At 43.8% G+C, this 13,065-nt stretch overlaps 1 protein-coding gene across 3 annotated transcripts in view; it reads right to left on the bottom strand.

Annotated features, from left to right (window-relative positions):
* LOC126187728 (mothers against decapentaplegic homolog 4) overlaps positions 1-13,065 on the bottom strand; it is a 146,142-nt gene that overhangs the window by 116,579 nt on the left and 16,498 nt on the right. For all 3 annotated transcript variants that reach the window (XM_049928976.1, XM_049928975.1, XM_049928974.1), the window contains exons 4-5: positions 9,730-9,904; positions 7,798-7,989 (exon numbers count right to left, since the gene is read on the bottom strand). In XM_049928976.1, the coding sequence (XP_049784933.1) occupies positions 7,798-7,989; positions 9,730-9,904 (367 nt within the window). The remainder of the gene's footprint in view (positions 1-7,797; positions 7,990-9,729; positions 9,905-13,065) is intronic.

The following is a 13,065-nucleotide window of genomic DNA, read 5'->3' as shown; positions in this document are numbered from 1 at the left end:
CGCAATCGCCGGCTCACCATCCGTTCGTGCAACTTGCAAAGAACGTTGGTGAGGCTAATGGGGCAGTAGCTGTCCACTTCCAAAGTGTTCTTGCCAGGTTTCAAAACGGGGATGACAATGCTTTCCCACCACTGCGACGGAAACTCACCCTCGACCCAGAGACAGTTGTAAATGTTGAGGAGGCGTCGCTGGCAGTCCACTGAAAGGTGTTTCAGCATCTGACAGTGGATGCGATCTGGCCCAGGAGCGGTATCAGGGCAAGCGGCTAGGGTACTGTGAAATTCCCACTCACTGAATGGAACATTGTAGGAGTCAGGATGGTGGGTGCGAAATGAAAGGCTCCAACGTTCCATCCGCTCTTTAATGGAGCGGAACTCAGAGCAAAATGCTCTGCCAAGCGGCTGGCAATTACGTCGGAGTCAGTACAAACTGCTCCATTCAGTGAGAGCGCAGGGACGCTGACAGGGGTCCGATAGCCATAGAGACGTCGAATCTTGGCCCAGATCTGCGATGGAGAGACATGGAGGCCAATGGTGGACACATACCGCTCCCAGCACTCCTGCCTGTGTTGGCGAATGATGTGGCGGGCCCACGCACGCAGCTGTTTAAAGGCAACTAGGGTTTCTAAAGATGGATACCAATTGTGACGCTGGAACGCCCGCCGGCGATCTTTAATTGCCTCCGCGATCGCAGGCGACCACCAAGGCACAGTCCTCCACCGAGGGGACCCAGAAGAATGGGGAACGGCAGATTCCGCAGCAGTAACGATGCCAATGGTGACCGAGTGAACCACCGCATCAATGGCGTCATTAGAGAGAGGATCAATAGCGGTAATGGAGGAGAACAAGTCCCAGTCAGCCTTATTCATAGCCCATCTGCTAGAGCGCCCAGAAGAGTGACGCTGTGACAGTGACAGAAAGATCGGCAAGTGGTCACTACCACACAGGTTGTCATGCACACTCCATTGGACAGAAGGTAAGAGGCTAGGGCTGCAGATTGGAAGGTCGATGGCGGAGTACGTGCCATGCCCCAAACTGAAATGTGTGAAGGTACCATCATTTAAAATGGGAAGGACGCGCTGTGCCAATACATGCTCAACGGTGGTGCCTCGACCTGTTGCCACTGACCCACCCCACAGAGGGTTATGGGCGCTGAAGTCGCCCAGTAACAAGAAAAGTGGCGGCAATTGGGCTATCAGCGCAGCCAGGACATGCTGCGCGACATCAGCATCCGGTGGAAGGTAAAGACTGCAGACGGTAACAGCCTGTGGCATCCACACCCGAACAGCGACAGCCTCTAAAGGTGTTTGTAGAGGGACAGACTCGCTGTGAAGAGAGTGAAGGACATAGATGCAGACGCCACCAGACACCCTTTCCTAACCTGCCCGGTTCTTATAATAACCCCGATAGCCACGGAGGGCGGGGGTTTGCATTGCTGGAAACCAAGTTTCCTGAAGAGCAATGCAGAAGAAAGGGTGAAGGCTGATAAGTTCTCGGAGCTCAGCTAGATGGTGGAAGAAACCGCTGCAGTTCCACTGGTGGATGATATTGTCCATGGCTGAGAAAGGCGTGAAGGGACTGGGAAAGCAGATTACACCGCTGGGTCACCTGCTGCCTCCGATTGAGCACCTGTGCTAGTGCTATCCATGGTGTCTGAGGCACCAGCGAGATCGAGGTCCACAGCGGACGCCAGGATCTCGACCTCATCCTCAGACGCAGACGCAGAGCTCGAAGGGTGCGGTGGGGTTAGTACCACCGTAAGTTCTTTTGCCTTAGAGGTTTTTGCCTTAGAGGTCTTTCTCTTGGACTTATCTTGCTGAATCTTGGGTTTCACCGCCTGGGAGGGCTTCACCGATTCAGTCTCCGGACGGAGGAGGATCGCGAAGCCCTACGACCAGCCGCTGGTGGGAACTTATGCCACTGTCTGGCGTCATCCTTCCCGCTGGTGGGGTGGGTGGGAGGGTGTTGCTCCTGAGGTAGGTGGCGCAGGAGCAACCGGTTGGGTAGAGCCCTCCACGAGCAAGGGCTCATCGATCCGGCCAGAATTCTCGAAACTGATGGAGCTAGCACAGTTGTTGTAGCAGCGGCGTAGGAAGATGTCATTCTCACAAGATGTAGTCGGTCATATTTCCTTTTGGCCTCAGTATAGGTCAGTCGGTCCAGGGTCTTATATTCCATGATTTTGCACTCTTTCTGGAAGATTCTGCAGTCTGGCGAGCAAGGTGAATGATGTTCTCCGCAGTTGACACAGATGGGAGGCGGGGCACATGGAGTATTGGGATGTGATGGGCGTCCGCAATCTCGACATGTGCGGCTGGAAGAGCAGCGGGAAGACATATGGCCGAACTTCCAGCACTTAAAGCACCGCATCGGGGGAGCGATATAGGGCTTGACGTCACATCGGTAGACCATCACCTTGACCTTCTCCGGTAACGTATCACCCTCGAAGGCCAAGATGAAGGCACTGGTAGCAATCTGATTATCCTTCGGACCCCGATGAACGCGCCGGACAAAATGTACACCTCGGCGCTCTAAATTGGCACGCAGCTCATCATCAGACTGCAAAAGAAGATCCCTATGGTAAATAACTTCCTGGACCATATTTAAACTCTTATGGGGTGTGATCGTAACGGCAACATCCCCCAACTTGTCACAAGCAAGTAACTGTCGTGACTGGGCAGAGGATGCCGTTTGTATCAGTACTGACCCAGAGCGCATTTTGGACAAGCCCTCCAGCTCCCCAAACTTGTCCTCTAAATGCTCGACAAAGAACTGAGGCTTTGTGGATTGAAAAGACTTCCCATCAGCTCTCGTACAAACTGAGAATCGGGGCGAATAACTGTTACTGCCATCCTGAGACTTACGCTCCTTCCACGGTGTGGCCAGGGAGGGGAATGTTTTCAGATCGTACTTCTGAGCATTAAATTGAGCCCGAGAACACTTAGAGACTGCTGACACCTGGCCACCAGCAAGAGATGATGTACCACGCTTCATTGTGGGTCATCCGCCCTGATGCCACCTACTCCGACCAAGGGCGCTCCCCACGGGCGCCACCCAGCCTCAGCAAGGGCCACCTGGCAGGGTGGCCATTGCCAGGAGTCCTGATACCCCAGGAGGATGGGCATCTACTCCTTGGCATACATGGGGAGTTAACGGCGCAGGCATCAGTACAGCGATCCCTGTGTTGTCAGGGGGCTACAACCAACAGGGTACATGGCGGCCCCACCACAACGGACTGGCTACCGTGTTGGATCTTAGGTGCTAAAATGTCCAAGGTCATCATCTCAGCAAAAAGCAACATTGCACGGTGCATAGTTGTAATCGCACCCAGGAACGTATCCTCCCCCAAGAAGTGGAAAACGAACGGGGAGCATTGCAACGACGAGAAAGCTGGCTAAAGGTCTCATTGCACGACGGATACAGTGCACCATGTAAGGCGCCCTTCCCCAATTGGCTCGCTCTTTGGAAGAATTGAGAAAGATGGAGGGGACCAACACATAAGACCGAAACGTTTGAGATTCCTTTTAGTCGCCTTTTACGACAGGCAGGAATACCGCAGGCCTATTCTAACCCCCGAACCCGCAGGGGGGGGGGGGGGGGGGGGGGGTAAAAAACAGTTTTCACGAACCTTAACTGGAGGCTCCCCTGCACGACAGACATGTCTTGCTAGACTAGTATTGGCCTACTTTCTCAACATGCTTTGCAGGGAGGCTGTACATCAAGGGCAAATAAATTAGTTTTGAGGCCTTGATGTGTAGCCTGCCCTGCGTGACAGGCATGTTGTCAGAGAGAGGGGGGGGATGATATGCTCAGGGAGAGGGGGAGGAGAATATGGTCAGACAAAGCAGATGGAGGAAATGGAGAAAGAGAGGGGTAAATGGCGATGAAGAGATGGAATCAGTAGGAAGAAGTATAGAGATAGAAGTCGTATGATTAGGTGGACAGATAGGGGAGGAAGACACGAACACAGAGAGGTGAAGAAGATGTTGAACATGCAATGTCACCACATGACATACCTTGTCGCAGGAGCAGTGGTTGGGCTTTTCAATCCTACACTAACCAGGAGGGAGCAGTGCTACGCATTGCCACACGACAGTGCAAAATTTTGAACACCTTTTGTAAACGTGATCTGTTGTAAATGTAAAAATTACAAAATTACTGCCCTCACTGCACCAAACAAAAGCTGTTTTTACTTTGTGTTTTTTTTCCCTTTAGTCCGTATCTTTTTTGTTTACACATATTACTTATTAAAGAAAAGTAGCTCATTTACTGGTAACAACGAAATTCGGATGCTCTTACCCATTTACTTCTGATGCAATGCAGTAGTTTTTTGGTGTACTGTACTTTGCAATAAGCCAGATGAGACAAAGAGACTAGCAAATTAAATAATAAATCTTACCTCAATGTACATAAACACATAACTGTCTAATGCAGTGAAAAAGATACTGCCTTCCAGATGCAAGACTTAACAAACCCCAAGCCCCATGCACTCTGGAGCCACACAGACATGAATACTTCACTTGGGTTGGGATAATCGGGTGTGACAGACCGATAGGCTCAACTGCTTCATATGTAGTGACTTATGTCATCTGGCAATATCACGTGCTCAGCATTGTCATCCACTTTTGGGGTATTTTCTGACATTTGCGGCCTCATGTGTCTTTATGCTAAACTATTTGTCTCAGCATCAAATACGTTACTTTGGAGGTTTTTAAATGTTAATAAGAATCCCCGTGTGTGTGTGTGTGTGTGTGTGTTTTGCAAAAAATGGTTTCAATGTACAGAAATATGGTTATATTATGAGAACTGATGTAATTAACAGAGTCTTTTTAGACATATATGATTACTGGACTTAAAAAACACAAAAAACAATAATAATGATAAATTATGATACAAGAAGTACATACTTACCTGATGTAATTTCAACTTGTTGCTTTTAAGAAGCAAATCAAAATAACAAGGATTTTTAAAGAGGAAATACAAATATGAATTATGTTGAAATGAAAAAAAGTTTAATTTCTATTATACTACTTAATTACATTACTTAAGGAATAGACCTAGTAACATGCTTACTCATTTATAGGGAGCAGCATATGTGAGTTTATAGAATTTTGCACGGTTAAATTCGGGATCTTTCCCTTAAGAGCAAGAGATGTGATGTTTTCTGTATTCTTGTCATCATATATAAATGAGTAATCGTGTAGTCTATTAATGGTAGGTTAAATGGGAACATTCAAACACTGCACAAGTCCACCTCTTTTTAAGATATTATCGGTTAGTAAAAATATTTGTGTGTGTTGTTTTGTTATCCGTTTGACCTACTCCTTGCGCAGCATGTAGCATTTGGAGCTCACCAATAGAGGCAAGTATTTCACAGAGCTTCCAACACTAGATGGATGCTGAGGGGCATCTCTGAATAGGCAGCATCAAGATTTTCCAATGAAGTACATGCAACAACAGAATTATAAAAATAGTTCTATAAAATATCTGTAAGTCATTTAGTCTTCTTGAGATACCCACGATGAAAGTTCATTTGTACAAATTGATGCAATATGTGTTAACAGCTGTGTAGATTAGCTGAAAGTTATTTTGAATGCAAGAGAGTACAATTAATAATTGCTATATGAAAACTAAAGTTACTTCAAGAGTATTTTGTGACTCTGCCACCCCAAATGCTCTCTATTTGCGATTGAAAAATCAATGTCAGTACCAGTAACAATATTACGATAGTGAGTACCGTATCACATTATTCTCATGAACTGCTACATAACTTAGTAAGATATTACAGCTGTAATCTACCCGGGCAGCATCAGGCTTAAGAAAAGATGTCAGATAACTTACCAATAATAAAAGTAAGGCAAAATGAAACAAAAAGTTAGAAGAAATCAAAATGGAGACAAAAATGAAATTTTGGCAAATGGTCTTACTGAAACAAGACAATGGACACTGCACTGCACAATGATTATTGCAGATGGCCACCTGCTTGGTCATGCACAGAGATTAACTAAAGGATTTAGCAAGGAAGAGAGACTTAAGATTCGTGCCAGTCATCCATTCTAGTTTTGCATATGATAACTTTATTAACAAATAGTACTGTTCAAAATATACAGGGTGTTACAAAAAGGTATGGCCAAACTTTCAGGGAACATTCCTCACACACAAAGAAAGAAAATATGGTATGTGGACATGTGTCTGGGAACGCTTACTTTCCATGTTAGAGCTCATTTTATTACTTCTCTTCAAATCACATTAATCATGGAATGGAAACACACAGCAACAGAACGTACCAGCGTGACTTCAAACACTTTGTTACAGGAAATGTTCAAAATGTCCTCCGTTAGTGAGGATACATGCATCCACCCTCCGTCGCATGGAATCCCTGATGTGCCAATGCAGCCCTGGAGAATGGCGTATTGTATCACAGTCGTCCACAATACGAGCACAAAGAGTCTCTACATTTGGTACTGGGGTTGCGTAGACAAGAGCTTTCAAATGCCCCCATAAATGAAAGTCAAGAGGGTTGAGGTCAGGAGAGCATGGAGGCCACGGAATTGGTCCGCCTCTACCAATCCATCGGTCACCGAATCTGTTGTTGAGAAGCGTACAAACACTTCGACTGAAATGTGCAGGAGCTCTATCGTGCATGAACCACATGTTGTGTCATATTTGTAAAGGCACATGTTCTAGCAGCACAGGTAGAGTATGCCGTATGAAATCATGATAACGTGCTCCATTGAGCATATGTGGAAGAACATGGGTCCCAATCAAGACATCACCAACAATGCCTGCCCAAACGTTCACAGAAAATCTGTGTTGATGATGTGATTGCACAATTGCGTGCGTATTATCGTCAGCCCACACATGTTGATTGTGAAAATTTTCAGTTTGATCACGTTGGAATGAAGCCTCATCCGTAAAGAGAACATTTGCACTGAAATTAGGATTGACACATTGTTGGGTGAACCATTCACAGAAGTGTACCCGTGGAGGCCAGTCAGCTGCTGATAGTGCCTGCACACGCTGTACATGGTACGGAAACAACTGGTTCTCCCGTAGCACTCTCCATACAGTGACGTGGTCAACGTTACCTTGTACAGCAGCAACTTCTCTGACGCTGACATTAGGGTTATCGTCAACTGCACGAAGAATTGCCTCATCCATTGCAGGTGTCCTCATCGTTCTAGGTCTTCCCCAGTTGCGAGTCATAGGCTGGAATGTTCCGTGCTCCCTAAGACGCCGATCAATTGCTTCGAATGTCTTCCTGTCGGGACACCTTTGTTCTGGAAATCTGTCTCGATACAAACGTACCGCGCCATGGCTATTGCCCCTTGCTAATCCATACATCAAATGGTCATCTGCCAACTCCGCATTTGTAAACATTGCACTGACTGCAAAACCATATTCGTGATGAACACTAACCTGTTGATGCTACATACTGATGTGCTTGATGCTAGTACTGTAGAGCAATGAGTCGCATGTCAACACAATCACTGAAGTCAACATTACCTTCCTTCAATTGGGCCAACTGGCAGTGAATCGAGGAAGTACAGTACATACTGACGAAACTAAACTGAGCTCTGACATGGAAATTAAGTGTTTCCGGACACATGTCCACATAACATCTTTTCTTTATTTGTGTGTGAGGAATGTTTCCTGAAAGTTTGGCCATCCCTTTTTGTAACACCCTGTATACCTAACATTAATGAACACTTACCAATTTAGTCAAGCATCCAGAACCTGTGGTGTTCTCACAAAGTAAACATAGGGGTAAAGGATGTGACTGAAGCAGCAGTATTACCTGGTTGCTGGGGCTGCATGGCAAGAGAAAACTGTGTAGGTGGCGGGTGATGCTGTATTGTCTGGGGAACACTATGTGTAACTCCTACATCTCCATCAACTTCCATTCCACTGCCTGTGGCTACAACACCGGCTGAGTATTCATCTTTCACAAGCCGACTAGGGCCTGACTGCAGAGAAAGTCCAGAAAGATCTGAAACAATGGCAGTTTCATTCAAAGTCAACAAATTACAGAACCATAAATTAATAAATAAAATTATATCATTAATCAAGTAATGTCAATTTTCTATAAAATCTACACTATATGGGAATCAACTCTGCCACGCAGGCAGTGGTAGGAACTACTAGCTGCCATATTACATCTGTACACCTACTCAGCTCCTTTATATCCTCATTACAACAGCTTGTGAACAGTTACCAGAATCAACAGGGATGTTGACATAAAGTGAAACTTGCCACAATGACTGCTACTGTATCAACACCAAATAGGAATATTTGTTTCATGCAGTAGACTTATTGCAGATGTGAGATTATGTACAGCTGAGCATGCTGCAAATTTGTGCTGATTTCTAGCCTATGTCAAATATAGCAGAAAAATAACTGTGTTTACATTTCCACACCTCTTTCAATTTGCAAGAGGATTCACCAACTAGTCTCACACTGTAAAGCACAGAGTGCTTGTTCTTATTCCATCCTGGACTTTCCATTGTTTGACTGTAAACTGTATGATATATGTCATGCTTTCCCTTGAATACATATTGTGTTATACAGAAGTTAGGTTAGGTCAGGTTAGGTTAGATTAATGTAGCTCTGGAAGTAATTGGTGTTGCATGGGATCTGTAGCAGGTTGGGGTTTCCAGTAGATTCATGAGGTGTTCTGGAGCGAACTGTCTACGAATGGCAATTATCCAGGTTTGAGTCCAAGTGAGGCATGCCGGTTACACATTTTGTTGTTGTTGTTGTGGTCTTCAGTCCTGAGACTGGATTAATGCAGCTCTCCATGCTACCCTATCCTGTGCAAGTTTCTTCATCTCCCAGTACCTACTGCAACCTACATCCTTCTGAATCTGCTTAGTGTATTCATCTCTTGGTCTCCCTCTACGATTTTTACCCTCCATGCTGCCCTCCAATGCTAAATTTGTGATCCCTTGATGCCTCAGAACATGTCCTACCACCCGCTCCCTTCTTCTAGTCAAGTTGTGCCACAGACTTCTCTTCTCTCCAATCCTATTCAATACCTCCTCATTAGTTATATGATCTATCCATCTAATCTTCACCATTCTTCTGTAGCACCACATTTCGAAAGCTTCTATTCTCTTCTTGTCCAAACTATTTATCGTCCATGTTTCACTTCCATACATGGCTACACTCCACATAAATACTTTCAGAAACGACTCCCCGACACTTAAATCTATACTCGATGTTAACAAATTTCTCTTCTTGAGAAATGCTTTCCTTGCCATTGCCAGTCTACATTTTATATCTTCTCCACTTCGACCATCATCAGTTATTTACACATTTTGTATACAATAAAAAAAACATTTAAGATAATTACCGAAAAATAAATGAAATACTGTACTTTTTAATATATAATCTTCACCTTACATAGCACATTATGCAATGCTACAAATTAAATTAGTGACATAACTAGACTATAGCCCAGCATAAATTGTGTATTCTGGTGAACTTTATATACAAATACACTTTACAAACAAAAAGCAATCTGTAATGGAAATATAAAAAAAATATGAAGGCCACAAAAATGGAAACAAGCTGTATGACAACATTTTCCATAACATTAGCATTAATATTGGAAAAGTTAACTTTAAAATTAATCAGTTCTATTTCCTTGTCTATACTCAAGCAGGCAAAACTCCTGCTCCATGAAAACATCAAGTGACACTGAATTATGACTTTTAAGGAAGAAACAAACCTATTCCCGGAGAAACAACTCTCTCATAGTGGTATGGATTAACACAGACAGAATCACACTTCAGGTCAAATGCAAACTGGCAGAACTTCACATGTTTCAGCTCATTCTTGTGCAAATCTGGCCATCGCCAAATTCGTGCATAAATGACATGAGGGAATCCTTTTCTACCAGCAACCTGAAAGGAGATGAAAATAACTTACAAATATTGCAGACACTAGATACAGAATTTACTATATCAGACTGTTTCTTGGATGCATGATTATTTTCTCATAGTTATTTTAATAATCTCATTACACTTCTGTCCCACAAGAGTCCATAAAAATATTTTCATTGGAGGGGGTCGGGAAGGAGAGACATGATTCTAAAATTTTCATTTTTTATTTAACAAAGCAGTGAGATTGGAGATACGTAATGAATCAACATCTCAATTTTAAATGAGATACACAAAACTTATGTCTCAAAGAATTCACAGTTACCAACTTCATATTTTTTGTAGGGAGATTACTATTGCATATAATGGTACACAACTCAGCAGCATACAGGTATATTAAAAAAACTTCCTGGCAGATTAAAACTGTGTGCCCGACCGAGACTCGAACTCGGGACCTTGCCTTTCGCGGGCAAGTGCTCTACCATCTGAGCTACCGAAGCACGACACACACCCGGTACTCACAGCTTTACTTCTGCCAGTACCTCGTCTCCTACCTTCCAAACTTTACAGAAGCTCTCCTGCGAACCTTGCAGAAGTCTATAGTTTCTGCATGATATGGCTCTATCACACTTCGTCACTCTGTTCATGATGCACTGGACAATATTTCAAATGACAGATAGATAGACAGAGGAAAATAAGTTACATTGTCAGTACATCCCCCCCCCAACCCCACTCCTCTGTAGGGCTGTCTGTGAAATAAATTGGTTTATGCAGCACACGTTGATAATGCAACGATGCCTCATCAGAGTATCAAGCAAGCCTTCAAAGTACTTGTCGCCATTCAGATGTGTTTGAAAATGGGCGAAAGCCAAAGATTTGACAAATCCATGTGATTGTAAAGGAATGCACAGGATGTTTTTGACATTTGTTTTTGTTTTATGACTTCAGAATTTTGAGAGATGTTCCTTTATTACTTACCCAAACAAGAAGAATTTTCTTGTGTACATTTACTGGAAATTCTTCCTTGTTTCGGTGTGAGAAATCCCCCCCCCCTCCTCCTCCTCTACTCTACTAAGTTCGTAGAAGTTTTTTGTCAGATCCTGTATTGTTGTTTATTTGTTAACAAAAAATCAAATATGATCATATGTTATTTAAATTGTCTGGTAGAACCAACTCTTAACAGTCTAGGATTATACTAAGATAGCTCTCATATCCACAGTCATTGTTGTTTGACCATAACAGTGGGTTGCTAGTATAGATTGCACACTCCAATTGTAGAAGGGAATCAGCCATGCCCTATTGAAAGGAACCATCCTGGCTTTGCATTGGTCACTTTAGGGAAATCATGGAAAGCCTAAATCTGGATGACTGGACAGGGATTTCAAATGCCCTTCTCCTACATGTGAGTCCAGTGTGCTACTTGCTGTACCATCTTGCTACATAACTACATTGTCGAGTTAGAGTATGTGTCAATTCCTGTATGTGGTGCTTCCCTCAACTCTTTTAAGCTGCCAACCCCCCCCCCCCCCCCCCCCTCCCCCGGTTCCTTTTTTTTTCCTTTTTTCTTTTTCCTCCTTTTTTCTGACTGATGCATTTGAGTCCACAAGTGAACCCCAGTAAAGTCCATCTACTCTATCGTGTCTGATGTTCAAAGGAGAGCTACGTACAATCACTCTGCTAGATGATTAAACTGAATGTAGTCTCAGTGAGCTACTACACATCCAGAATTTGAACAGACAAAAGATATAATGTGGTGAATAAGTTTGTCAATGGGGGAGGAGCTGTCCAAATGGGAAGTGCATGCAGATGTTACACCACGTATACAGCAAAGTGTGCTGGTGAAGGAGGAGAGGAGTGTATAGGTAACTGTTGATTGATTCCGTACACTTGGCTGTTGAACCAGTAAACTGTTGCAACTCAATCAAGCTGTGAAATTGTTAGTAAGTCAAAGGACAAGGGTTATTTACTGTGAACAGCATGACCCATCAAACTTACGTTGTGTAGTGATTATTTCTTATCGTGCTCGAGCATGTAATGCTACAATAAGTTAAACATGCAGTTTTGCAGACTTACAGACATCAATTGCTGGGAACGCATGAGATACTAAAATGAATAAGAAATCTGTACTTCAGAGTCCAGTAGCGAGTGCGTGTCCTTTCTGGTCCACCCACCCTTGGACACACCTATGGCCCTTGCAGCATAAGGGACACAGTGATTGCAATAGAATATTTAATCTAAACTAGCTACAATTAAAGGGCACACAACACATCACTGTTGAAGATGTATCCAGATAACAGGAGACGGCTGTGACTCCCCCCCGCACCTCTCTTGTGAATACCTATGCCTCTGTCTGATTTGGTAAATTCTCCTGCTCACTGCCTGTTTCAAGATTTTAGAAACCAGTTAACCACTTTACTTAGTGTGTTAGTGGCTAGAAAGGTCAATGTGTATCCAGTCTGCAAATTAAGGTTTTGGTTTCTACAAACAATATCAATATAGCTGTCCTCAGTATGAACCTTCCTCCCTTCCCCACATACAAACAATGCTAACATTTGTAACTGTTAAAATTTTCTGTTAATGTCCATGCAGCTTATTTCTATTTAAAACACAATAAAATTTGGTCAAAATCTTTACGACACTCACAGTTTTCATCCCCAGAAGGTCAAGAGATTAATTTAAAAAGCTTAGAAAGAGGGAGCACATACATATAGAAGTTCACTTAGATTCTATGGTGTGTTGAATCTAGAAACTTACAGTAACGGAGGGTAAGCAGGAATTCAAAGACTAATAAAAGTGATCAAGAATTACCATGTTATTTTATCATTAATAAACGTAAATTTTTGTGAGGAACTGTCAGACAGGCACTCGGAGCCCCAGACTCATCACTGTCATCAATCTGCTGTGCAACTGGTGCTCCAGTGAGCACAAAGAGCATTAATATGTGGGTTGCAGAAAGGGGGCTCAGCTCAAAGTGCCCCTTGCACTGACTACCACTGACATCTGTACACCAACAAGCCCGTTTGCAGTGGTGCCGGGCATATTTGGACTGGAATCTCATTGACTGGAGTACAATTGTCTTCAGTGATGAGGCCCACTTCAAACTGAACCACAATGACCAGCGAAGATGTGTCTGGAGATAACATGGACAGTGGTGGGATACCAACCCGTCTGTCACCTGCCATATG

This window comes from Schistocerca cancellata, chromosome 5 (assembly GCF_023864275.1).
Source record: "Schistocerca cancellata isolate TAMUIC-IGC-003103 chromosome 5, iqSchCanc2.1, whole genome shotgun sequence".
NCBI lineage: Eukaryota > Metazoa > Arthropoda > Insecta > Orthoptera > Acrididae > Schistocerca > Schistocerca cancellata.
Note: the sequence above shows the minus strand (reverse complement) of the source record. Positions and strands in the feature narration are given on the sequence as shown.